We start from the raw sequence: 26,025 nt of genomic DNA on the forward strand, positions 1-26,025 counted from the left end.
CTAGTGCTGACCTAAATAGAGAGTAACCAGTACCCAGGATGACTCATGTGAATGTGCTTTGTGACCAGAAAAACCTCACTTGTTTCTCCTTCTTTTCCTCTCTATGAGCTTCCCTTAAAGAATGGGCCTCTGTTTTCTTCCTGGGTTTCTATTTAGTGAACTAGAAGAATGGCTCTTAAATAAATTTAAAAATTCAGTACATATGTCTGACTTTTAGACATGGAAGAACATCATTTTCACAACCATGGAACCACAATTATTTTGTGGTTATATTTGGACCAGTGATTTTCAAAACTGTAATTTCTAATTACTTTTTAAGTTGAATTTAAAACAAAAAAATGTTAATTCTTTTATTTTAGTAGCAAAAGTATAGTAAAGATTCAGCTTCTGGACTACAAAAAAGACCAAATTATAAGAAGATAATTTAAAGATATTGGATAGATGAAAGAATCTAAGTTAATGGTCTTATGTACGCAATTTCCTCTATTTATAATCTGCTTCTAAATTCTAACAAAAAGAATTATATACAATCATAAAAATGCATTAATTCACTGGTAGAAAAGCAAGAATATTCTCATAGATGCTGAACCTACTGGAAAGGGTGGGTATATAATCAAGAACTACATTGTAATTGTTAAAGATTTCAATATGAAAACCAAGTAATTATAGTTATTTATTATATAAATGTGTACAAAAATACATATATGTAAAATAAATAATATTTCAAATAGCACCACATCATTATGGAAAAATGAGCATGAACCAGTTATTTTCCCTTTAGTTTAAATGATGCATTTACTTCTAAAGCTATAAAAGATTGTCAAAGAAACTAAGTAACATTTGGGGGCTTACTGAGTAGCTCATTTAGCAATAAAGACTTTATTTTTATTTATTTATTTAATTTTTTTATTTTTTTACCAAGTAAAACCTGAAAAAATAACCAGAAAACTAACTCATTTCAGCATCAATTTTTCACATTTCTTATGATATGAACAAGCATTTTATAAATAACATGGACTATATACATTCCCATTAGAGAGAATACACTAAATTTACCAGTGGAATCCATATTCCCATACACCCCAACCCAAAACTCTAAGAGGAATTTCTAAATTCAATACTTTTAGTGAATAAGACAGGATGAACTACTAATACACGTTAGAGTTTTGATCAACTGTAAATTTTATAATGAAAAATGCCTGGTAAGAAAAAAATTTTATTAAATGATCAAATATAAGAATTCAAAATTTAATTGTCTAATTGTTTTGTGTTTACAGTAGTCTCCCCCTTATCCTCGAAGATAAGTTCCAAGACTTTCAGTGGATGCTTGAAACTGAGGACAGTACTGAATCCTATATATACTGTTTTTCCCTATGCATACATACCTATGATAAAGTTTAATTTATAAACTAGGCACAGTAAAAGATTAACAACGTAACTAATAATAAAATAGAACAATTATAACAATATACTGTAATAAAAGTTACCGTAGATCTTAGCAACCTTAGCATACTTTTTTCCCTTACTGAGTCAAGAATTTTCACTTTTTCACTTAAAGGAACCACTTTATGGCTTCTCTTTGGCATGTCTGAATTGCCAGCATTGCTATTCTTGTGCTTTGGGGCCATTATTAAGTAAAATAAGGGTTCCTTGAACATAAGCCCCACAACATGACAACTGAGACGGCGACTAAGTGTATACAGCATGGATCTGCTGGACAAAGGGATGAGTCATGTCCCAGGGGGATGGAGCAGGTAGGCGTGACATTTCAGTGTGCTACTCAGAACGAGGGGCGATTTAAAGTTTATGAATTGTTTCTTTCTGGAATTTTCCATTTAATATTTTTGGACTGTAGTTGATGGCAGGTAACTGAAATCTTGGATAAGGAGGAACTACTGTACTACTGTTGACTTCATAAAAGATTTCAAATACCTTAAAAACAGTATGTAAACGGTTCATCACAATACCAGGTAGTGTAGGCTACCTACAAGTGCTACTAATAGCCCAGAAAACAAAATAAATGTCACTAATAAAATACTGCCTATAATAAACATACAGCTAATCAGGGAATAGAATACTAATGGGATTTTTAAAGACATACTTTAGAAGTATACATTAAAAAAACCTGCAAGAAATATAGAATCTGCAAGAAATATAGAATCTGCAAGAGTAAAATAAGCAACAACATTCATTTTACTTGAATACTCCCATAGAATTATAAAACAATCATCTATTTCTAGAAACCATAAAGTAATACAAAAAGAATTTTTAAACTTGTTTTTTAAAAAAAATTTTCATGTGCTAAAATAACATAAAACTTACCATTTTAACCATTTTTAAGTAAACATTTCAGTGGTAGATATTAAATACATTCATAATTACAGTTGTGCAATTATCATCCATCCATGTAACTCATTTAATCTTGTCAAACTGAAACTCTATACCAATGAAACAATAACTCCCCACTCCCCTCTCCTCCAGCACTTGACAACCACCGTTCTACTTTCTGTCTCTACGACTTTGACATCACTACATACCTCTTGTAAGTGGAATCACATAGAATGTTCCTTTTTGTAACTGGCTTATTTCACTTAGTAAAATGTCTTCAAGATTCATCCATGCTGTAGCATACTGCAGAATTTCCTTCCTTTTAAAGGCTGAATAACACTCCATTGTTTGTACACAACACATTTTGCTTAGCCATTCATCCAACACTTGGGTTAATTCCACATTTTAGCTATTGTAAATAATGCTGGTCTCTCAATTTTGAGTACATACCTAAAAGTGGAATTGCTGGATCACATGGTAATTCTATGTTTAATCTGAGGAACCACCATACTGTTTTCCACAGCAGCTACTCCATTTTACACTCCCACCAACAGTGCACAGGATTCCAATTTCTCCACATCCTCACCACTTTCTGTTCTGTTTTTTTGATAGTAGCCATCCTAATAGATGTGAGGTTGTATGTCATTGTAGTTTAGATTTGCATTTCCCTAATGATTAGTGATGTTGAACATCTTTTCATGTGCTTATGAGCCATTCATATATCTTCTTTGGAGAAATGTCTATTCAAGTCCTATGCCCGTTTTTGAAGTAAGCTGTTTGTTTTGTTTTTGTTTTTGTTTTTTGAGGAAGATTAGCCCTCAGCTAACTACTGCCAGCCCTCCTCTTTTTGCTGAGGAAGACTGGCCCTGAGCTAACATCCGTGCCCATCTTCCTCTACTTTATATGTGGGATGCCTACCACAGCATGGCGTGCCAAGCGGTGCCACGTCCGCACCCGGGATCCGAACCAGTGAACCCCGGGCCGCCGAGAAGCGGAACGTACGAACTTAACCGCTGCACCACCGGGTCGGCCCCAAGCTGTTTGTTTTTAATTGTTGAGTTGTAAAAGTTCTCTATATATTCTGGGTATTAAACCTTTAACAGATATGTGACTTGCAAATATTTTCTCCCATTCCGTGTGTTGCCTTTTTGCTCTGTGGATAGTGTCTTTTAATGCCCAAATTTTTAACATTTTCATGAAGTACAATTTGTCTATTTTTTCTTTTGCTATCTATGCCTTTGGTATTATATCCAAAAAATCACTACCAAATCCAATGTTGTGAAGCTTTTGTCCTATGTCTTCTTCTAAGATTTTATAGTTTTAGGTTTTATATTTAGGTCTTTGATCCATTTTGAGTTAATTTTTGTGTATGGTGTAAGGTAAGCATTCAACTTCATTCTTTTGCATGTGCATAGCCAGTTTTTCCCAGCATCATTTATTGAAAAGACTGTCCTTTTCCCATTGAAGAGTCTTGGCACTGGTGTCAAAAATCATTTGACATATATGTGAGGGTTTATTTCTGGGCTCTCTGTTCCATTCCATTGCTTTATGTGTCTGACTTTATATCAGCACTGCAGTGTTTTGATTATTGTAGCCTTGCAGTAAGTTTTGAAATCAGGAATTACGAGTCTTTCAGGTTTGTACTTTTTTTCAAGATTCTTTTGACTATTTTGGAGTCCCTCGATATTCTAGATAAATTTTAGGATGGTTTTTTCTATTTCTGAAAAAAACATGATTAGGATTTTCATATGGAATGCATTGAATCTGCATATTCCTTTGGGTAGTACCGACATTTTAACAATATTAAGTATTCTACTCCATGAACACAGGATGTGTTTCCTTTTTTTATGTCTTCTTTAATTTCTTTCAGCAATGTTTTATAGTTTTCATTGTATAAATCTTTCACTTCCTTGGTTCATTCCTAAGCATTTTATTCTTTTTGATGCTACTGTAAATGGAATTGTTTTCATAACATCCCTTTAAGGTTGTTGACTGTTCATGTATAGGAATTTCTATGTGCTGACTTTGTATCCTGCTAGTTTACTGAATTCATTTATTAGTTCTAACAGGTTTTGTGTGTGTGGAATCTCTAGGGTTTTCTGTGTATAAGATCATATCATCTGCAAACAAGAGATAATTTTACTTCTTCCTTTCCAACTTGGATGCCTTTTCTTTCTTTTTCTTGCTTAATTGCTCCAACTAGAACTTTCATTACTGTGTTGAACAGACGTGGTGAAAGTGGGCATCTTTGCCTTCTTCCTGATCTTAGAGGAAATGCTTTCAATCTTTCACCATTGAGTATGATGTTCACTGTGAGTTTTCATATAAGACTCTTACTAAGTTGAGGAAGTTTCCTTCTATTCCTAGTTTCAATATTTTTATCATGAAAGGATGTTAAACTTCGTCAAATGCTTTTTCTGTATCAATTGAGATGATCATGTGTATTTTCCTCCTTCATTTTGTTAACAAGATGTATTACATTGATCAATTTTTGTATGCTGAATCATTCTTGCATTCCAGGAACGAATTCCACTTGGTCATGGTGTATAATCCATTCAATATGCTGCTGAATTCTGTTTGCTAGTATTTTGTTGAGGGTTTTTGCATCAATGTTTTTAAGACAATTGGTCTGTAGTTTTCTTTTCTTGTAGCTTTGGTCTTTCTCTGGCTTTGTTATCAAGGTAATGCTGACCTCACAGAATGAATTAGGAAGTATTCTCTCCCCACATTTTCTTTTTGAAAAGTCTGAGAAGGGATGATATTAATTCTCCTTTAAATGTTTGGTAGGACTCACCAGTGAAGTCCATCAGGTCCAGGACTTTTCTTTTTTCGGAGATTTTTGATTACTGATTCAATCTCCCTACTAGTTATAGGTCTATTCAAATTTTCTATTTCTTTGTGGTTTAGTCTTCGTAGGTTTTGTTTCTAGGAATTTGTCCATTTTATCTAGGTTATCCAATTTGTTGGCACACAACTGTTCATAGTACTCTCACATTATCCTTTCTACTTCTATAGAATTGGTAGTAATGTCCCCATTTTCAAATTAGTAATTTGTGTTTTCTCTCCTTTTTTCTTAGTCAAGCTAGCAAAGATTGTTGATCTTAGCTAACTTTGTTACCTTCAATTGGGTTTCATTGATTTTCTCCACTGTTTCTCTATTCCGTGGTTCATTTATCTCTGCACTAATCTTTATGATTTGTTTCTCTCTGCTACATTTGGGTTTAATTTGGTCTTCTTTTTCTATTCATTAAGTTGTAAAGGTAGGTTGCTGATTTGAGATTTTTCTTGTTTTTTAATGTAAGCATTTATAGCTATAAATTTCTCCCTTAGTACTGCTTTCATTGTGTGCCATAAGTTTTGGTATGTTGTTTTTCTTTTCATTCATCTCTAAGTATCTTCTAACTTCCCTTGTGATTTCTTCTTTGATCCATTGGTTATTTAAGAGTGCATTGTGGGGCTGGCCCCGTGGCCAAGTGGTTAAGTTTGCGCGCTCCGCTGCAGGCAGCCCAGTGTTTTGTTGGTTCGAATCCTGGGCGTGGACAGGGCACTGCTCATCAAACCACGCTGAGGCAGTGTCCCACATGCCGCAACTAGAAAGGACCCACAACGAAGAATATACAACTATGTACCAGGGGGCTTTGGAGAGAAAAAGGAAAAAAAATAAAATCTTAAAAAAAAAAAAAAGAGTGTATTGTTTAATATCCACAAATTTATACATTTTCCAGTTTTCCTTCTGTTATTGATTTCTAACTTCATACCATTGTGGTCAAAGAAGATACTTCATATGATATCTATCTTTTAAATCTACTGAAACTTAATTTTTGGCCTGACCTATGGTCTCTCCTGGAAAATGTCCCACATGCACTTAAAACAAATGTGTATGCTGTTGTAGTTGGGTAGAGTGTTCTGTATATGTCTACTACATCTAGTTGACTTACTGTGTTGTTTAAGTTCTCTATTTCCTTACTTATATTCTGTCTGGTTGTTCTATAGACTATTGTGAGTAGGGTATTGAAGTCTCTAACTATAACTGTAGCACTGTCTATTTCTCCCTTCAATTCTGTCAGTTTTTGCTTCATATATTTTGAGGATCTGATATTAGGTGCATAAATTTTCTAATTGTTATACCTTCTTGCTGTACTGAATCTTTATTTATTAATATATAATGTCCTTTTCTGATTTAATTAAAAATTCTCTTACCACCTCTATTTAATTAAATATTAAGCTGAGATTCCAGAAAGACTGTTTTTTTTAAAAAAAAAACACTGTTACATTTTTATATTATTTACCTGTGTGAATCCAAACTGTGCAAAAAAAGGACACTGATGTTGATTCAAAGCTGTGCACTCAACAAAATGCCTCACTGTTCCATAATCCACTGTATAATAAGTAAACTATATAAACAAATTTATCACTGTTTTTATCTGTTTTGTATTTGGGAATGGATTCTTTATTAGAGAGAGAAAAAAAAGAATTCTACTGTTTAAAACACATATGAACAACAATATTCTATGGCTACACCACGGTACATTCCAGGATTGAGAAACATAAAACACAGACCTTAACTAGGGAGTATCAAATGAGCTAAGGGAAAATCTCTACAGACTGTACCAATTTTCAGAATTCTCAGGCAAATTTTTTTGCCATCATATAATTCAGATATCCAATGGCGTCGATTATGACAATCGTGTCTGGCGTTGTTCACGCCTGTTACAAAGAGCCAAACGTAGACGTTTCTTCCTCACACCACATTCAAAGACATCAGCTTGGCAGCTCGAACTGGGCCATGATAGGGCTATGTATATCATGGAAATATGGAAACAAAATAAATCAGGGTTTTTGTTTTTTTAAATCACACCCCACCCCGACCCTCAGACCAGGTGTTAAATATTTACCAGTACAACACTGCAAATATCACACTCCAGAAGGTATTTTGATTCAAAGAATACTTAACTGGCCACATGAGTTTTTAAGTAAAAAACATTTTAGAAATAAACAATGGTAAAATACAATGTAAAATAAAAATTTGCTTCAAAGAAACATTTTTAAAAATAAGGGAGAAGAAATACTCTATCTTGATACAGTCCATTCCATCTAAAATTTTAATAATTCTTTCCTGGGGGAAAAAATAAAGCACATCTCACTACAGGTGCTATGGCATCGGTGCTATCTCTTTGAAAAGTTTCTAACTCTTTCAATAATTCAAAGTCAAATAAAATAAGCCCCTCCTCTCTATGATCAATCAGCCTTCAATATTTAAAAAGAGCAAACACACAGTCTCAGGATTTTCTCTCTGATGTTTACTCTCCATTAAAGATTATAAAGATTGTTCAAGTAAAACAAGTGAAATACTGTTACTGATATTAAGAAAGATCCAGAGGCCAGCCCCGTGACCAAGTGGTTGAGTTCACGTGCTCCGCTTCGGTGGCTCAGGGTTTTGCTGGTTCAGATTCTGGGAGCAGACACGGCACTGCTCATCAGGCCATGCTGAGGTGGCATCCTACATGCCACCACTAGAAGGACCCACAACTAAAATATACAACTATGTACTGGGGGGATTTGGGGAGAAAAAGCAGGAAAAAAAAAAAAGATTGGCAACAGTGGTTAGCTCAGGTGCCAATCTTTGAAAAAAATGAAAAATCCATTATATGGAGCATAATGAATTTTTTCATAAAGAAAATTGTCATATTGGGTACATGACGTTAGAAAAATCTAGTGATTATGAAATATTAAATGTTAGAATATCAAAATACATAACATTTTGAATATTTATAAACTCAATCCTACAATCTCAGCCTGATACTTATCATAATCTATTTTGCATCAGTTTAGACACCAGCTCATTTTCTCAGCTCTAGTATCTGTTCCTTCACCAATTTTCTCTAATTACTTCACCAGACTGGGCCTGCCACACTGAAGCTAGAATCATATAAAAGCTTTGAGCCCCAGAAGCTACCTCAGTACCCAAGAACCATTCCCATTATTGGTGCTTCGCATCCGTCCTCTACTTTACTTGGACTTGTATTCACCCATTTAAAAATCATTACCAAGCCCCATGTTGCAGACCTCATGCTGGGCACTGGAGACAGAATAGTAAACGAGAGAAACACGTCCATGACTTCAAGGAGGGAAGTCTGCTAGGAGAGACGTCCAGTGAACAAATAACCTCATTAAAAAATAATTATAAATTATTCTAAGTACTGTGAAAGAAAAGTATACGACTCCATGATTGTATGACAGGGAGATCTGTCTCCTCTGGAGGCTCAGAAAAAGCTTCCCTGAGAAGGTGAAATTTGACTCAAGACCTGAAGGATGGTGATGAGGAGAGTTCCAGGCAGAGCAAGCAGGACCTTTTCCGCTCCGGACCGTTGCTGGAACTTCTACTTCCACCTTTGCTGTCTCCTGGGATTTTTCTCCTGAGTTTTATTGTATCTAGCTACCAACGCTGACCCTTCCTATCACCATAATAATAACAGTTAATGTTTATTGAGCTCATACTACTTGGAAGATAACATTCTAAGCAATTTACATATGTGAACTCATCTAATCCTCATCATGACCACACGCAGTAGGTTGTATTTCCTCATTTTACAGATGAGGAATCTGAGGCACAGCTGTAAGTTTCTTGTCCAAAGTTACACAGCTACAGCTACAAGTCCTTGCACGTCCATCATCTCCTCATAACTTACCACTCTTACAGAAATCCCACGGCACCAAGTTAAATGAGGACTACCACTGGGCAAAGAACACCCAGTTTCCTACATCCGGCAAACTGCTACCATCTTCAACTAGGCAGGATCATGCTGATCTTCTCCATGTTTGAGAAATTAGGAATGAAAACTTGACCAAAGTAGCCTACGTTAAAAGATTTCCAGGAGGAAGAAAAATGTTTTGAGACTAAGTAATACATTCTTACTAAAAGTTATTCACTCAGAATACGAAATAATGAAAACTCGGCAAGGAGAAAGAACTATAATTTCTTTCATTCCTCCTGCACCTTCCAAGGGAGAAGGAGATAAGAGGATTTTTTTTTCTTTTAATTCAAATTCATAAATATTTTTCTTGTATTTGTAAAACTAAATTAATATGTAGTAAATTGGCTATGATATAGAAGAAATTCCCAAAATCAATTATTTTCTTGAGGTAAGTACCTTTTACATAGTAAAGAGAAAGAAATAACTATGAAATGACCAAAGCCTCACTCAAAGCTCTATTTACATATTTTTTTAAGTTCCTGTTATGATCAAAAGTTTCCTTTGTAAATTCACCATTGAGAGTAATGTGAAAAACAGTAATTAAGTGCATGATTGATACAAGTGAGAGTATGAGTCATAGTTTGCAGAAGAAAATGATTTTGGGGAAAAGGCTCAAGATGAAAAGAAGCAAATAATGGATTCTGGAAGAAATGAAGACCTTTCCTGTCCGAGGACTGTCACCAGTTCTTTATTACTTGAAGATTAAGGGAATAGTGAATAAGGCTGTCTGCCAGACAGCAGAAAAGGTAAGAAATAACACTGTCTCTAAGTATACCTCAGATGAAAGTTCTCAGACATAACATTCATAAAATTAAACTTTCTATAAAAAGTTACTAGAAAACCCAACTAAAATCAGAACAATGGAAATGTCAAAATAAGGCAACCTTATGTTTGTCAGGAACTTGAACAGAATGAACGGCAGGGCAGGCCAAGTGGTAGAATCGTCTAATTTTACTCCACTTGGTTTTTCAAAAAAGGCAGATCCAATACTGCCTGAGTAGGAGACTTAGTGGGTTTGTTTTTGTTTGGCTGTTTTTATGTCATAGGTTAGTGCAAAATAAATCTTTGATTTTTGCTACTAGCGTTCAGCAAATTTACACAATGAGCTTTGGTTTCTGGTTCCAGAGGTCAAATTCAAGATACTCTCTACAGTTCCACTCTCTAACTAACTGGTCCTCCCCCTCACATATATATCTCAAATATACCATATAGATTTATATAAACTTTTTTTAAACCCACATTTAGGTATGGATATTAATTGCTATCCTTGCATTATGAATCTTAAAGGAAATGCAGAGAATTTCATTTTGATGAAGTCGGATTTAACAGGATGTTTTGTCCAAACTAATTTTTTTAATTTACTTTTCATGTTTATTTTGGAGGCGCTATTAAGCAACAGCATTGAGCTGGATGCTTTATACACATAATCTCATTTAAGAATACCCTGTTTATTTTGTTACATAGATACTGCCTGAGGAGAAGGCAAAGAGAATAGTTTTATGATGAAGCAACCTAAGTCTTATCACTGACGGCCTTTATATGAGCCACATCCAGCCATTCTAGCATACATCATGTATACAGCTTAGAACTTAGTTCATGAAAACTGTCTGATCCAACTTGAAGAATTCTCAAAAAAAAAATTAAGAGCTGTATGTCCCTATGTATATGCGCACACATGCATGCCAGACAATGGATTCAAACCTATGCGGTCCAGTCATAGAATCTTTGCTCTTAACCACTAAGTCACTATACGCTGGAAAAAGAAACAAGGTGTGACTTTTAAAATGAAAATAACTGGTTGCTAATAATAGCAGCTTCTAGAATAAGAAATCATATTTCTGAAGTCAGTATGCTAAGTATTAGCATTAATATAAACAGATATTTGAAGAAAATTCACTACTACGAAATTTCCTTTCGTAAATGTGCTTAATTTTCAGAAAGTCTCTAGCTTCTTCTTTTTGGATATTATATCACCTAACATTTTTGTGATCTCTTTATAGATTTTAAAGCATTTTCATATCTAAGATCTTATATAATCCTGCCAGTAACACTACAAAAAAGGCAAGTGTGATAATTAATTTTATGTGTCAACTTGGCTGAGCCATGGTGCCCAGATGTTTGGTCAACCATTATTCTGGATGTTTCTGTGAAGGTATTTTTTGGATGAGATTAACATTTAAATTGTGGACCGCCTAAAGCAGATTACCTTCCAAATGTGGGTGGGCCTCATCCAATCAGTGGAAAGCCTTAATAGAACAAAGACTGACTTCCCTGGAACAAAAAAGGAATTCTGCTAGCAGATGGCCTTTGGACTCAAACTGCAACTCTTACCTGGATCTCCAGCCTGCCAGACTCCTCTGCAGATTTTGGATTTACCAATTCTCTATAATCTCATGAGTCAATTCATTAAAATCAATCAATCAATCAATCAATCACTCTCTCTGTTCTCTGTCTCTCTCTCCATACATATAGATAGGTATTGAAGCATTCTGTATATATGGAGAGAGAGACAGACATACATACACACACACACACACATCCTATTGGTCTTGTTTGTCTGGAGAACTCTGAATAAGACAGCAGGGTAACTGAAAACTACGTCTAACAAAACAGGGAATAGGAATTCAGATCCACAACTTTGTCTTCGGTCATTCCTGAAAAGATACTAAAATTCTGAGGAATAGGGGCTAGCCCCACGGCACAGCAGTTAAGTGTACACGTTCTGCTTCGGCGGCCCAGGGTTCCCCAGTTCGGATCCCAGGTGCAGACATGGCACAGCTTGGCAAGCCACGCTGTGTTAGGTGTCCCACATATAAAGTAGAGGAAGATGGGCACAGATGTTAGCTCAGGGCCAGTCTTCCTCAGCAAAAAGAGGAGGACTGGCAGGAGATGTTAGCTCAAGGCTAATCTTCCTCAAAAAAAAAAAAAAGATAAAATTCTCAGGAAGCTACACTAGAATTCAGTTTTCATACCCTAACCACTTAGCCAGGGTAATGTTCTTTTTCTTTTATAAACTGTTATTTGACAAAACTAATCACCTCTGGAAAACAGTTTGGCAGATCCTCAAAAAGTTAAGCAAACCATTACTATATGACCCAGCAATTCCACTCCCAAGAGAGCTGAAAACATATATCTACACAAAAATTTGTACATAAATGTTCACAGCAGCATTATTCACAGTAGCCAAAAAGTGGAAACATAAACGCCTTTAAATGATAAATGGATTTAAAAAAATGTGGCAAATCCATACAGTGGAATAATTCAAGGAGAAAAAGAAATGAAGCACAGATATACACTACAACATGGATGAATCTTGAAAACATGATAAGCAAAAGAAGACAGACACAGAAGGCCACACAGTGCATGAATCCACTTATATGACATGTCCAGATTAGGCAAATCTATACAAACAAAAAATAGATTCGTGGTTGTCAGGGCCAAGGCAAAGAGGTCAATGGGAGTGAATGCTAATGGGTATGGGGTTTTCTACTGGAGTGATGAAAATGTTCCTGAACTAGATAGTGGTGACGACTGCATAACCATGTAAATATAGTAAAAAACACTGAATTGTACACTCTAAAACTGTGAATATTCAGATAAGTGAATTATATCTCAAATAAAAACGTGTTAAAAATAAAAAACTAATCAACTTACCTGTCCTTTTTGTGGTGCCAAACAGCGAACCACTTCCTCCACCATTACCGGAATATGTAATTTAGTCATGGCTTCTGAACTGCTGTCTTGAGATCTCTGTAACTCCTCAGCTCCAGTTTGATTTGTTTGCTCCTGGGCTTCAGAATGGCCATATCTTTCTGCTGTAGCATGTATTTTTTTTGGCCAGACACCTAAATTAAATACGCCTGATTCCAACGAGCATGAAAGCAATTCTTTACGGATTCTAGAAAAATATGGGCATCGAAGCATCCTGTAGCTCAAAAAATCTAGAAAAAAATTAAAAATATCATGATTGCTGGATTTTTAAAAAGAATGTTATAATACTTGGTAAAAAAGCAAATTAATATGCAATAGTTAGCACAGGAGAAAATATGTTAGACTCATCATCTCAAACAAGTGACTAACGGTGACTAAGCTCCTTAGGAAAGCAGGAACCCAAGACAACCCCACAAACGATCTAAAAATATCAGTTTTTAGAGTGGCCTGATAAGCTCTAAGACCATCAATGTTTTAACCACCATAGATGTAAAAGTTGACTATGTAGATATAATTTTTCTGAAATATACTATTTTTGAATTTTAATTAAGTCCAAAGAATGGGTTCAATGTATTAGAACTGTTTATTTGCAAAAGCTATCTGGATGACTGAAGGGATTATTAATATTATCCTACTTCAGGTTCAAGTTATCTTTTATTTCAAGCTCTTCTAATTGTTTTTCTCATAATGTTAAACCTTCATCTTCACTTTAACTCTGAGAAATTATCCCTAGAAAAGACTAGGCCTGTACAGCCAAAAAGAAAGGGAGGTGATCGGTCTGTGAAATCTTGCAGACTTGTTGTGGATATTCTCTGATACTTCATCTCACCATGGCTTATAGATCAATGAAGTATATATCAATTTAAACTATAACTTAACAGTTATACACTTAATAGTTAAACACTCAACTTGAGCAGACACTGGCATTCAGATCCACCTTTGTTTTAACTGTCTGCTCCCTGCCCCCAGAAACAAGCAAATAAATGATTAATACATTCCTTTCTTTTCTCATACTTGCTCCATTTTATTCTGCAATCTGCAACTCTTTAAAATGCAGAAGGAAAAGTATTTATGTAAATACATTAACAGAAGACATTTTGACTACATTATGCTTTTTACTCAGCTGGTTGCCAGCAACATTTTTGATACTACTACAGTAAATACCAAGTTAACAGCACTCTCTCTTCCTCATGGATCATAAGTTATTTAAGAGTAAGACCCACACTTTTATATCCACAAAATCAGATGCACACTAAGTGCTTAATAAGTGATTTCTGAAAGAAAAAAAAAACGGACGGATAAATTTCTAAAGAACTAACATTTTTATCAAAACTTGCTTTAGGAAATTTCACCTTTCTGACTGACCCTATCAAAAACAACATTCTGAAAATACTTCAAGAAACATAAATCCCACTTACATATACCTTCCCTTCCTTTTGCAATAGAAAATGAAGCATAATGTTGAAAAGTTGATCATATCTAATGACTAGAAAAGAAAGAAATACCAATGTGTATATATTCGATATTATATAAATATAATATCAACAAGACGTTACCTTGAGAATAATATGTCAACTTTATCAAAGACATAATCCATAGAATTTATGTGGCAAATGTGACACAGGAAAAATAAGGCCAAAAAAAAAAAATAGTAGACGAGAAATAAGTTTTTTAAGTAAAATTTTGGATTTTAGGCAGTGAAAATTAGCCAAATTATTAATTATGCCTTACATTTTCCAGAAAGCTTATACAAAGTCAACCCAAGCACCTTCTAACTGAGTGTTTCTAACATTTTTCAACATAAAAGCTAACGTCTATTGAGCACTTACTAAATACCACTTACCATCCTAAGCACACTACACCTACTAACGCATTCAATCCTTACCACAACTCTTAGAGGTAAGTACTATTATTACTTGCATTTTACAGATGAGGAAAACAGAGAAGTAATTTGCCAAAAGGTCACACAGCTAAAGACCCATAAAGCGAGAACTGTAACTCCACCATTCTACCCCCAGAGCCTGTCATCTTAACCTCGATGCTATAAACATAGGCAATGGGTCTTTTTAATGCACTGACATAACTGGAAGGTACTTTAATTACGCTATGTATTTGTAGTATTTCATGAATCAGATTCTTTCTTTTTTTAAGGAGCCAATATTCTACTGCTTTAGTCCTACTCCACTCAGAAATATAGTGTTCTGTGGGGTACCCAACAGAGGACATACAATGTATAGGTCTAAATAGTGGAATCTGGACGATTTAAACAAGCTATGCTCTACGTCCAGATTTTGATAATTTTTTAAAAAACGAAACAGAAAAACTCCAGCAATTCCAACATACGAAACAGAACCACAAAGGAAAAAGCAAGTAGAATAGATAGAAAAAATGCTTCTTCTGCCATCATTTAATTCTTTTCTGCTTTCAATTTCTATGTATTTACTCAACTATGTTCAAGGCACAAAGCCGGAAGGCTTTGTTGTGCTCTAATTGGCTACTAACGTGGGCCAACATGGAGAAAGGGGTTCAATAATTAATCTTCCTTTTTGGTTGCTTTCTGATACCTCCCCCAAAATGGAAGGGGGTAAGCTCTAAAAGGAGTTCCTTCCCTCTCCTCTGCAGCCATGTCTCCTACCAGATCTTGCAGAGCACTCCTGTAGCCTAAGAGCCGGCCACCCTAAACGACGTGAGGCAGTTTATGTTCCTTCTGTCACAGGAAGGAGCAGGGAGTCAGGAAACCGGGGCTCCAGAGCCAACTCCGTGGTTTCCTAAGTAAATCACTTAACTTTTCCAGGCCAGCAAAGTCCAGTTTAAACTGCTGAGACCAGAGCCTGGGCCAGGTTCCTCTTTTAACTGCGGGAACGCAAAGGGGAGTGGTCCACTTTTGAAAAGGCCTTCCTCCGCGGCGCTGCCAAGTCCTGCCATCGCAGTCGGCTTTGCCAGCAGAGAAACCCCGTTGGGAAAACTTAATTCCTAAGGCCAAAACCCGACCTGGAGGCTGGCACCTGAACGCAGAGCAAGCGAAAAACGTTCTAAGGGAAAGACAGGGAGCATCCTCTTCCCTGAGAATGACACGCTGACGAGGGAAAAGTGTTCAGAAACTTCTGAACTCCAGAGGAAGGAGTGGAGCACAGGGAGCGGGAGCGGGGCGCGCATCCTGCGTCCGGGGAGGACAAGCGAGCCCTGGAGAAGGCCCCCCATCCTGGGGCGGGCTCCAGCTCCTCACCTGAGGCGCGGAAATGGCTCAGCAGGCCCCTAACTCGGGACAGCGACGACCACAGCGCCGCCGGAGAACCTGCACTTGCGGCACACGTGGGCCCCGCCCTGGGGGAAACTTGAGAGGACGGACAGACTGGGCCCAAGTCCGCCCGGGCACGCGAGTCCCGTCTGCCTTTCGTTCCGCTGCTCCCCTCCCCCGGCTGCCGAGGGGTCGCCATGCGCTTGGAGGGGCCGGATGGGGTTCCTGGGGGAGCGGGTTAAATAAGACCTGACCATTGCCAGGTTTAAATTCACTTTTTTTTTTTTTTTAAGTCTGATGCAACTTTAAATCTAACTTTCCATTTTACCCTTATTTCCACTCTTTCAGTTTACTGTGAACCTAACGTAAATTTCTGTGTTCTGAATGACACGGCAGTTAGTTATACTTCTGGTGGGAATTTCTGTCTCCTTAGCACTACATTTGGAAAATTTGGGTTCTTTTTTCCCTTCATTTCGTTAGAAAATACGTCAGTCTCTTATCCTTTCTGTTATACCCCTTAATGTCTTGCCAAACTAAATGAAAGCCAGCTGGCATAGTAATGGCATTGATTGTAACATTAAAATTCCTCTGCTTTAACTAAATATACAATCCTTTCAGAATACGGAACGCATCATCTGAACACTACTAAATGACAAGTGTAAAGCAGAATTTAAAGTTATATGTAAAATAAGTATTTAGATTAGGTGTAGAAACACCTGTGAGACTGGTAAGGATTATACAATGCGGGTGTCAAAAACCACGAAATTTAAAACACTTCTACTTATTCACCAATGATAATACAATTTTACAAGAAATTGGTAATACATGCCTATTTTCAGACTAGATTAAGATAGCATCTTAACATCACTTGATCTAGAAAGTGTTTCAGAGACGTATAATTCAATTCTGTCTTGGCTAGTTTGTACAGTTCAAGAGAAATATTTTCCTTAGTGATTTTCTGAAAACTTCAGTCTTCTCTTCAGTAAAATAAATAGTGTCTACATTTCATGGGCTGTTTTGAGAATTAAATGAGATAACATACATAAAGTTAATAAAATGTCTGGGACGTCTAAGGTAAAGTACTATAGAGTGAATGCATATTTGAAATAAAATTAAAAGGCTTCTCAATTTTATTACCAGACCCAGTACCACATAAATAACTACTGCATGAGCTAAGATATATGTAATACAGCCAGCAACTAGTAATTTTATTGATGCTGTATCCAGTGTTCAGAAACAATCATATAACATACATCATATACAATACACAGTGCTTCTGAGTTTCTTCAACAGGAAATAAATGTCCATAATATGGGGATTTTCCATACGTTGTTTCACTTACAACACTCTGCATTGGTTTTGTGCCATCCTATTGATACGGTGATACTGAATCACCAGAATGGAAGCTCCAAGAGGGCAGGGATTTTGACTCAGTTGTGGGCTATTATGTCCCTAAAATCTCCAATCAATAATTGCCCATTCAGAATGAATGGACACAATAATGCTAATGTAAAAAACAACATACAGATCACGCTGTTAAAAATATCCTGACAAATAAAGACGAGATATCTTAGCAAACATATTTCCCAGGTATTTTTTTTCCTTTTTTTTAAAGTGTACATTCTGAAATAATACCTACAACCTAGGACTTAAACACTGCATCCAATAATGAACTAGGCAAATACATTGAAACACATTTATTTTCTCATTTTATCATTAGAAAGAAATCTAAACAACAGCCCTACACCAAGTAGTTTCACGTTCAGCACTAAAAGGAGCAGGACCCGGAGTCCCGAGAAATGAAGCCTGGGGCCTCCAACCAAAAGCCCCTGAGTTTCAATCAATCAAGGCGAACTGACCCCAGTTCGGTCCAGGTGAAAGTGGCGGGAAGGCACAGGTCCCTACCCCTTCCAGAGCGCGGACCTGCACCTTGGCGGCCTCAGTACCCAAAAGAGAAATGGACAAGATAAATACTCAGAACCCATTAATCCACACCCAACAAGCTCCGCCCCTCCCCCTGGCAGAGCACACACGCCAAGCCCCGCCCGCAGCCGTCTCACTCACACCCTGAACCCTGGGACCCAGCCGGCGCCCGCGGCTCCGCACGCGCCCTGAAGATACCAGGTAGCCGCCTCCCACCTGCCGCTTGGCCTCGCCCCGCCCACCTCGGCCACCGCCTCCGCCCACGGGCGTGCGCGTTGCCACGGCGACGCGGAGCCTGGCAACGTCCACCGCGCCGCGCGGCTGAGCCTCCTGGCGCCGAGCTGCCGCGCGGCGCGGCAACGTCCGACGTGATGACGTCACGAAGACGGCAGCCAATTAAAGGAGGCGCTGAGGAAGCTGGCTTGGGTTTGAATCTGGTGGCTGAGTTTGAATCCCGGGGAGGCGGATGTCGAAGTGAGGGGCGGCGGTAACTTCGCCGGGGCCTGGGGTGAGTGAGAGGCCGGCGAGGAGACAGCCCTGGTGTCATGAACGCCCCCTTTTGATGACCCGTATCGCTGGAGCGCAGGGCTCCCGCCGCCTCAGGTGCGGAGGACCAGGTGTGGCTGTTGACAGACGCGGAAACGTTGGTGGGGGAGGGGCGGGGCGGGGAGGAGGGGGCGGGGGCGGGGCGCTTGGGGGCCTGCGGGGACGCGCGGAGGACGGGGTGCGGGCCTGCCCGCCCAGCCCCTCTGCCCGGAGGGGCCATGCCCGCCGGCGCGGAGGGCAGGGTCCGCTGCCCTGGATCCCGAGAAGGCGCGAGTTGTGGAGGGCGCCCCGGGCGGGTTCCTTCCCGATCCGCGTTCAGCGTCTGGTCCAGAGGCGGTGCCGATGGACTCGGGCCTGGGCCGGCCCCCCGTCTCGCACACTTGCTGTCCGGCGGGGTCCGCTGCAGCCTGGCCGGGTCGGCCAGGAGCCCGCCCCGAGTGCCCGCGGCGGCAAAGGGCCGGTGCCCATCCCGAGAAGACAAAAAGGCCTCGGGGCCGAGGGAGCGCGGGTCACGGCAGGGCCGGATAGGGGGACACACCGGCGTGGCGGGACTGCAGTGTTTCCCCCAAAGTCACCAGGAGGTGTTTTGCCGGACTTTAGCTCGTACCCAGCAGGTCAACTTGACCTTAGTTCTCCGGGAAGAACAGCTCTCCTTCAGAGGAGGGCTGGGACGGTGTCAGCGAGCGGGAGACGCTCCTCGCTGTCGTTAGAGAGGCGTTCCGGGCCTTGGGGAGTGTCCGAAGCACATGGACAGGGCGTGTGTGCTGGGCTGCTCGGGGGAAAAACACGTTTTGGGCCGAATCACCTTAAACCAGAGTTGTCTTCCCCATACCCCTCAATGCGTGACGACTTGTCATCCTCATCTGCCTGCCCTGCCTCCGGGGACTGCTGAGGATCAGGGGAGGTGTGGAGGAGAGCCCGCCTGGCACAGTGCTCTGCGAGGGAAAGGGACTGGAAACGCTGAGTCTGGCCCGCCTACCCTCCTCCAGGGACTCATTAGGCACTGGGTTACTGAGAGGTCAGGCTGGCTGCTGTTTCCTCGAAGAGAAGAGGTCATTTGACCAGAACTGAATAAGCTTGGTTGTATAATTTGTAGTTTGGGTCATTAACTATTGACAGTTGGGTAAATTGTTAGGCATTCTACAGGTTGTAGTTGGTAGTGTTATTCCACCGCATTGAGCCCCTCCCTTGGATTTTGGGGGGTATTTATGAACTTGGGTGCTAGAGAGTATAAGATACAAAGGCTAGATAGTGTTTGCTTTTAAGTTTCTGTTATTTTGTAAGAATTGTCTGTTTCAGTAAACAAAGATTATCTGCCTTGATCCGCAGGAATTAATCTCTTCTGTTATTGAACAAGTATTTGGGAGTACATAAAATTTTCATTTTAAAAGTGCATCTCATGCCACTGTAAATATACCCTGAGTCAATTAAGGTACACATTAAATCACTTTCATGCTGTGAACTCTGCGAAAATTAAAAGGAAAAAATAGCCCAGGTGTCAATGCTGCCCATCTGAAATTTTCATTTTTCCTTGATGCTTGTAAGTTAGTAGAAGCAGTGGCTCTTATACTGAAGTTATTTTCAAAAAGACGTTTATGTTGCATCGAGACTGTAAGTAATCGTGTGGAGGATAGTTCCTGGTCCTAAAGAAATGTTCGTTGAATCTGAATCTAATTCAAATTTGAATTTGTATTTAAGAAATAATTTGTAACTGTATCACTGCACATTCAGGACAGTTTGTGCAACAATTCTGTTTCATTGTTTGAAAGCCTCCTTTTCTGGTTCCAGTGGAACACAGTTGTTAAGAACATGGACTTTAGATTTGGGCCTGAGTCCACATTCTGGCTCCACTTACTAGCTGTGTCATCTTGGAAAAATGACTTATCCGAGTGCTAAGTCTCTGCTTTTGTAAAATGGAGACAATAATAGAATCTACCTTATATGATTTTTTTAAGGATTGAATGAGATGATGAATGTCAAATGTTTACCATAATGCCTGATATATTGCGTGTGCTCAAATGATAATCATTTTTGTTCATTATTACTAGTTAGGACCATACTGACCTAACCAAGAGTTCTCAGTTAATAGCATATTTGCTGAGAATAGATACTGTGTGATATCTGACAAGCACAGAGAAATCATAAACTTTCAGTTTTATTTCAACATTCATTCACAAGTTTCTGTACTAGACCCTGAGGTTTCTATCAAAAGTAGGCAAATATATATTTTTAACTTCTATAAGAAAATTTCTGGGGATTATATGTTTACATCAGGGAGAGTAGTGATTAAAAGCTTGAGCTTTAAATTCAGTCATTCCAGAGTTCAGATTCCTTGTGCTTCCAGTAGTGTGACTAGCCAGTTAACTTAATCTCTCTGTACTACGGTTTCTCGCTCTATGAAATAGGAATGATAATAATACCCGTATCATAGGATTATTATGAGAATTAAATGAGAAGTATGTAAATTGCTTAGCAGGTTTCTCTTTGTAGAATAAAGACTCCATAGAAAGTATTCCATAAATATAAAATTGTAATTAAATGGAAGGTTGTGTTTAAGGTAAATTTTAATAGTTTTTTGTTTTTGAAATAAAAATACCTAGGCTTGTCTAAAATCCAAACAGTACAAAAGGATATAAAGTAGAAAATAAGCCTGCCTGTCACCCAGACCTTTATATTTCCCCACTATGGGGCAACTGTTGCTATTAATTTCTTGTATTCTGTTCCTGAGAGCCCTTGTGTATCCAGGTATGTACATGTCTTTTAAAAATGCAATTAGTTGCATGCCAAGTCTGCTTTTCTGCACTTGTTTTTGCAAATATATCTTGAAAATCTGCTTTAGTTCATTCGTTTATTCAACAAGTGTATACTGAGTCCTAAATATTTGACAAGCCCTATTCTAGGTTCTGGGGTAGGAATTCCATACTCACACAGTGCTTACATTCTAGAAGAGAAACAACAGATTTGTAGCCAAATAATTTATATTTTCTGGTTACTGTAAATGCTAAGAAGAAAAATAAAGCAGGTTAAGGAATTAGAGAGGCCAAGGGCAGGGTGACACTATTTTGAATGGAATCTTTAGAGAAAGCCTCTGAAGTGACAGTTAAACAGAGATCTAAATGATGAAATGAGGGATTCCAATTTGCAAATATCTGAAGGTAGAATCTTCATGCAAAGGCCATGAGGCCAGAACAAGACTGAAGTGCTGGAAGAACACTAAGATGGACAATGTAATGTGACTGAAGCAGAAAAATCAAGTGGGAGGGTAACATTTGAAGAAAGGGTCAGAGAGGTAGACAGAGGCCAGATGTAGAACCTACAGGAGTTTGCATTTTATTCTTACACTGGAAAAGTCTGGAGAGATTAGAGCAGGGGAATGACATGAGATACATCTGATTGCTTTTGAAGAAGGTATCAATATAATCAATGAAGTAAAATTTTATTATTATACTTGCATATAATTGGGGATGAATCTTTAACTTAATTGGCTTATATTTTATCTAGGATGAACAGTAGCTAGGTACATTATAAGTTAAGGATTTGCCTGTTCAACTTGGTTTATATCATCTTGCAACTGTTGAAGAGAATTAGGTTTTAACACCTGTTTATTAATCATAGCAGAGGAATGCGCTGTTCTATGTAAGTGAATCTCCCAGAAAATTTAATGTTACCCTTGTTAAGTGATAGACGTTTAACCACCCTCAATGATTAACGTAAAACATGATCTTCCCATTTTCTTAATTTTGTAAGCAAAAAAAAAATTGGGCACATTGTTTAACTTTTTTTGATGCCTCAGGGTCCTCAGTATGATTGGCTGTTACTTCCAATCATTGTACTCTCCTGTAATATGTTGATTCTCTTAGAGAAATATATTGTTTGTTTGCCTCTACTGTAAGTGAGCAAGTTGCTTTCTTGGAGTTTGTGTCTACTTTTTATAATTTATTAACTCATTAATCACATATTTGAGAACTTACAATCTACCAGGCTCATTATAAGAGATTTGGGATGTAAAGGTAAAAACATACAATCCTGTTAACTGTTATTTCTTGTATCGTTTTCTAATCATATGCAATATACATAAAATTTTAGAGCAAGAAAAGAACCTTAGATATCATGTAGTCCAACCCTCTTGTTTTATATATTAGTAACTAAAGCCCTTCATTGCTCTTTTAAACTCTGCTCTCTCTACATTAGACAAATACCTTTCTAGTATAATGAACAGTGGTGTTGGAAGTGTTTATCCTTTATGCTTTAGTCCCACCAATGAAATCCTAAGAGCTTGCTCTTTTGATTCTATTCAACAAATACCACTTAGGAATAGAAACGATAAAATTGATCAGAGGCTGTGATACTATCTTCTGAACAATCGTCTGAAAAGAATTTTTGAATCAACACAGTATTGCACAGATAACAATGTTTAGGCTTTTCTTTTGCCACTTCTTAGTAAACATGATCAAGGCATTTGCTGTCTGTGTGCCTTAATCAGAATCAACTAGATGTCCATTTCTTACATCGTCATGTTAGAAATGAAAGCAGGCATTAGATATTAATGTAGGAACAACCTCATTAATCCCTGAAGACATCAAATCACTATATTTGAACATAACACTAATTTGTACATTTTGATGATTCTGTTGATCTTAGGCATTTTTATTAAGAAAAGTGTACTCATTTGTTTTGAAAAAGTAGGGAAATGTGTGATACTTTAAAAATTAAGATCAATGTCTTTATTAAAATCTGTAACAAGTTGTAAAACATAGTTATATTTGACATTATGCTTCTTAAACCCCTTTAGGTAATTGTCAAAATTTCTCCTTGAAGTGTTACTTGCCTAAGATCTGTTGCCTTCTAAAGTACCATCAATAATTCCCACTTAACTTCAACATCAAGTCTAAACTCTGTAGCCTTGCATTTAAGATCTTCTAAATCTGGCCCCACCCTTAACCAGTTTTATCTTTTTAATGCAACCCTCTCCCTTCCCTTTTGTTCTCTCCAGCTGCATCAGGACTGAGCAAAGCTAAATTGAGCATTTCTTTAGATAAAATTATAATCATCTAAAACTAAGCAGTTAAAAGAAACAAGATTCAAGCAGATTGACCATGCAGCCAGTTAGTTTCCTACCACAGACTTTTGGACTTGCTGCCGGAAATACTCTTGCCCCAGAGAGCCACTTACTTGCTCACTCCCTCACTTCAGTCTCTGTGAAAAGTCACCCCATTCGACAAGCTTTTCTCTACTGCCCCATCTAAAATAGGAGCCCACACATACACTCCTGGCCCCCTCTATCCCAGGGTGCAGGAAAATGCCAAGCAGATGGAAGGCTCTCAAATATTTTTTGAATGCATAACTAGTTTTCCTTTCTGAAATGTTTTTTTAACCTGACAATAACTATCCATCCTTCAGCCCTCAGCTCCTGTCACTTTCTCTAGGAAGCTTTCTAACTCTATTAATCCCCTAATATAGTTTCACGTAGCACTGTTAACCTTTACCTTATAGCACTTGTCACAGTTACACCTTTACATATTTGTGTCACTATTTTATTAATATCTTTTTCCTTCACTACACTATATATAGTAATAATAATAATAGCAAACACTTGTAGTGCAAACTCTGTGTCAGTTTGTTTCTAAGTGTTTAATCCTCACAACTCTGTGAGGTGGGTATTATTATTAGTCCTACTTTACAACTGAGGAAACTGAGTCACAACAAGGCTAAGTAACTTGCCCACTGTTACAGCCAGTAAGTAGTAGAGCTGAGATTTTAACCTGTGTTGTCTGTCTCCAGCATCTAAAAATTGACTTACTGACTTGATTAGTTAATTAATTAATTAGCAAGAGATGCCTTCCAACCTTGAGATTCTAAGAGCTGTTTTTGAAATAATCACCTGATGTTTTATATATGTTTATTCAGCCATTTGATTTGTGTATATTTTATCTATTATTGAGAAAAAAGTACATTAAATTCAAAGCATTGTTAAATATTTCTAAAAGCTTTTAAAAATGTGTGTGGTGTTTAGTGTTTGCTATCACCAAGATTGTGTGATGCTGCTAGTCTTTAATAGACAGGGATCAGAGATGCTAAACATCCTCTAATACATGGAACAGTTCCAAACAGGGGAGAATTATCCTACCCAAAGTGCCAGTCATAAGCCCATTGGGAAACACTAGAAAGATGGACCATTATCTTTGGGAAGAAGATGCAGGATTGGGGGCAGATAGGAAAGAGAATTGACATTTATTGAGTGCCTTGATACATTTAATACTTATTATCTCTTTTAGCCTTCATGACAGTGATAAGGGTGTATTACCTCTTATACAAATGAGAAACCTGAGACTCAGTGAGGTTAAGTAACTTGTCCCAGGTCATAGAAGTGAGGTATAGGTGTTTTGTGGGACTTGGCTAGACAGAGGCTCAAGGATGAAGAAAGAGCAGAGTAGTAATTCACCTGGAACCTGACTGTTAGGACCCAAATGACTATGCTTTCTTCTTGAGCATTCTATTTTGGGGGAAGTACAGAGTCCTGAAAAGGGAGTGCTGTGTCCAGTGTCTTCTGCATTTAGATTGCTTTGGCCTTACTTGAATTCTTCCCCAAAGTATATGGTTTTATGACATATTTTAGCTTTATCATTACTGTTATTTCTCCCATTTTAAAAAACAAACCAGGGCTGGCCCCGTGGCCAAGTGGTTAAGTTCACTCACTCTGCTTTGGCAGCCCAGGGTTCACCAGTTCGGATCCTGAGCATGGACCTACACACCACTCATCAAGCCATGCTGGGGTGGCATTGCACATAGAAGAAGTAGAAGGACCTGCAGCTAGGATATACAATTATGTGCTGGGGCTTTGGAGAAGAAAAAAACAAACAAACAAAACATCTTCTTTTAACTCCTTTTCCCTCTCCACCTCCACCATTTCTTTGCTCACTTTTGCAGTAGTACTTCCTGAATTCACTGTCAGTCAGAGTCCTCCCATTCAGGCCTTTGTCCCATCGTTCCCCTCAAATGGCTTTTCTCATGGCCTCTGTGTTGCTAAACCTCGTGGTTACTGTTAGTAAGTCCTTAACCTATTAGCAATATCTAACACGATCATTCTCTCCTCCTTGATTTAAAAGTTCCTCCAAAATCTTAATGCCATTTGAGACTTTAAAAACTTTTAGGGGGCTGGCCCCATGGCCAAGTGGTTAAGTTCGCGCGCTCTGCTGCAGGCATCCCAGTGTTTCGTTGGTTCGAATCCTGGGCGCGGACATGGCACTGCTCGTCAGACCACGCTGAGGCAGCGTCCCACATACCACAACTAGAAAGAACCCACAACGAGAAATATACAACTATGTACTGGGGGGCTTTGGGGAGAAAAAGGAAAAAATAAAAATCTTTAAAAAAAAAAAAAAAACTTTTAGGGGCCAGCCCCATGGCCTAGTGGTTAACTTTGGCACGTTCCACTTTGGCGGCCCAGGTTTTGTTCCTGGGCGGGGACCTAACACCACTCATCAGCAGCCAGTCTGTGGCAGCAACCCATGTACAAAGTAGAGG

The 26,025-nt window shown here is 38.3% G+C and overlaps 2 protein-coding genes across 6 annotated transcripts in view; one reads left to right on the forward strand and one right to left on the reverse strand.

Annotated features, from left to right (window-relative positions):
- METTL15 (methyltransferase like 15) overlaps nucleotides 1-16,107 on the reverse strand; it is a 185,849-nt gene extending 169,742 nt beyond the window's left edge. The window contains exons 1-2 of one of the 2 annotated variants that reach the window (XM_046638395.1): nucleotides 16,021-16,107; nucleotides 12,738-13,024 (exon numbers count right to left, since the gene is read on the reverse strand). In XM_046638395.1, coding sequence (XP_046494351.1) covers nucleotides 12,738-13,007 — 270 coding nt within the window. In that variant the 5' untranslated portion in view covers nucleotides 13,008-13,024; nucleotides 16,021-16,107. Of the gene's footprint in view, nucleotides 1-12,737; nucleotides 13,025-15,429; nucleotides 15,608-16,020 lie in introns of those variants that run through there. The other variant, XM_046638396.1, reaches the window with a different exon arrangement.
- Nucleotides 16,108-18,353: 2,246 nt separating this feature from the next.
- The window catches only part of KIF18A (kinesin family member 18A), a 93,389-nt gene continuing 85,717 nt past the window's right edge, over nucleotides 18,354-26,025 (forward strand). Inside the window, exon 1 of one of the 4 annotated variants that reach the window (XM_046684573.1) lies at nucleotides 18,354-18,572. The gene's annotated coding sequence lies outside the window, so the exon portion shown is untranslated. The remainder of the gene's footprint in view (nucleotides 18,573-26,025) is intronic. The other 3 variants (XM_046684570.1, XM_046684571.1, XM_046684572.1) reach the window with 3 other exon arrangements.

This window comes from Equus quagga, chromosome 14, assembly GCF_021613505.1.
Source record: "Equus quagga isolate Etosha38 chromosome 14, UCLA_HA_Equagga_1.0, whole genome shotgun sequence".
Classification (NCBI taxonomy): Eukaryota; Metazoa; Chordata; class Mammalia; order Perissodactyla; family Equidae; genus Equus; species Equus quagga.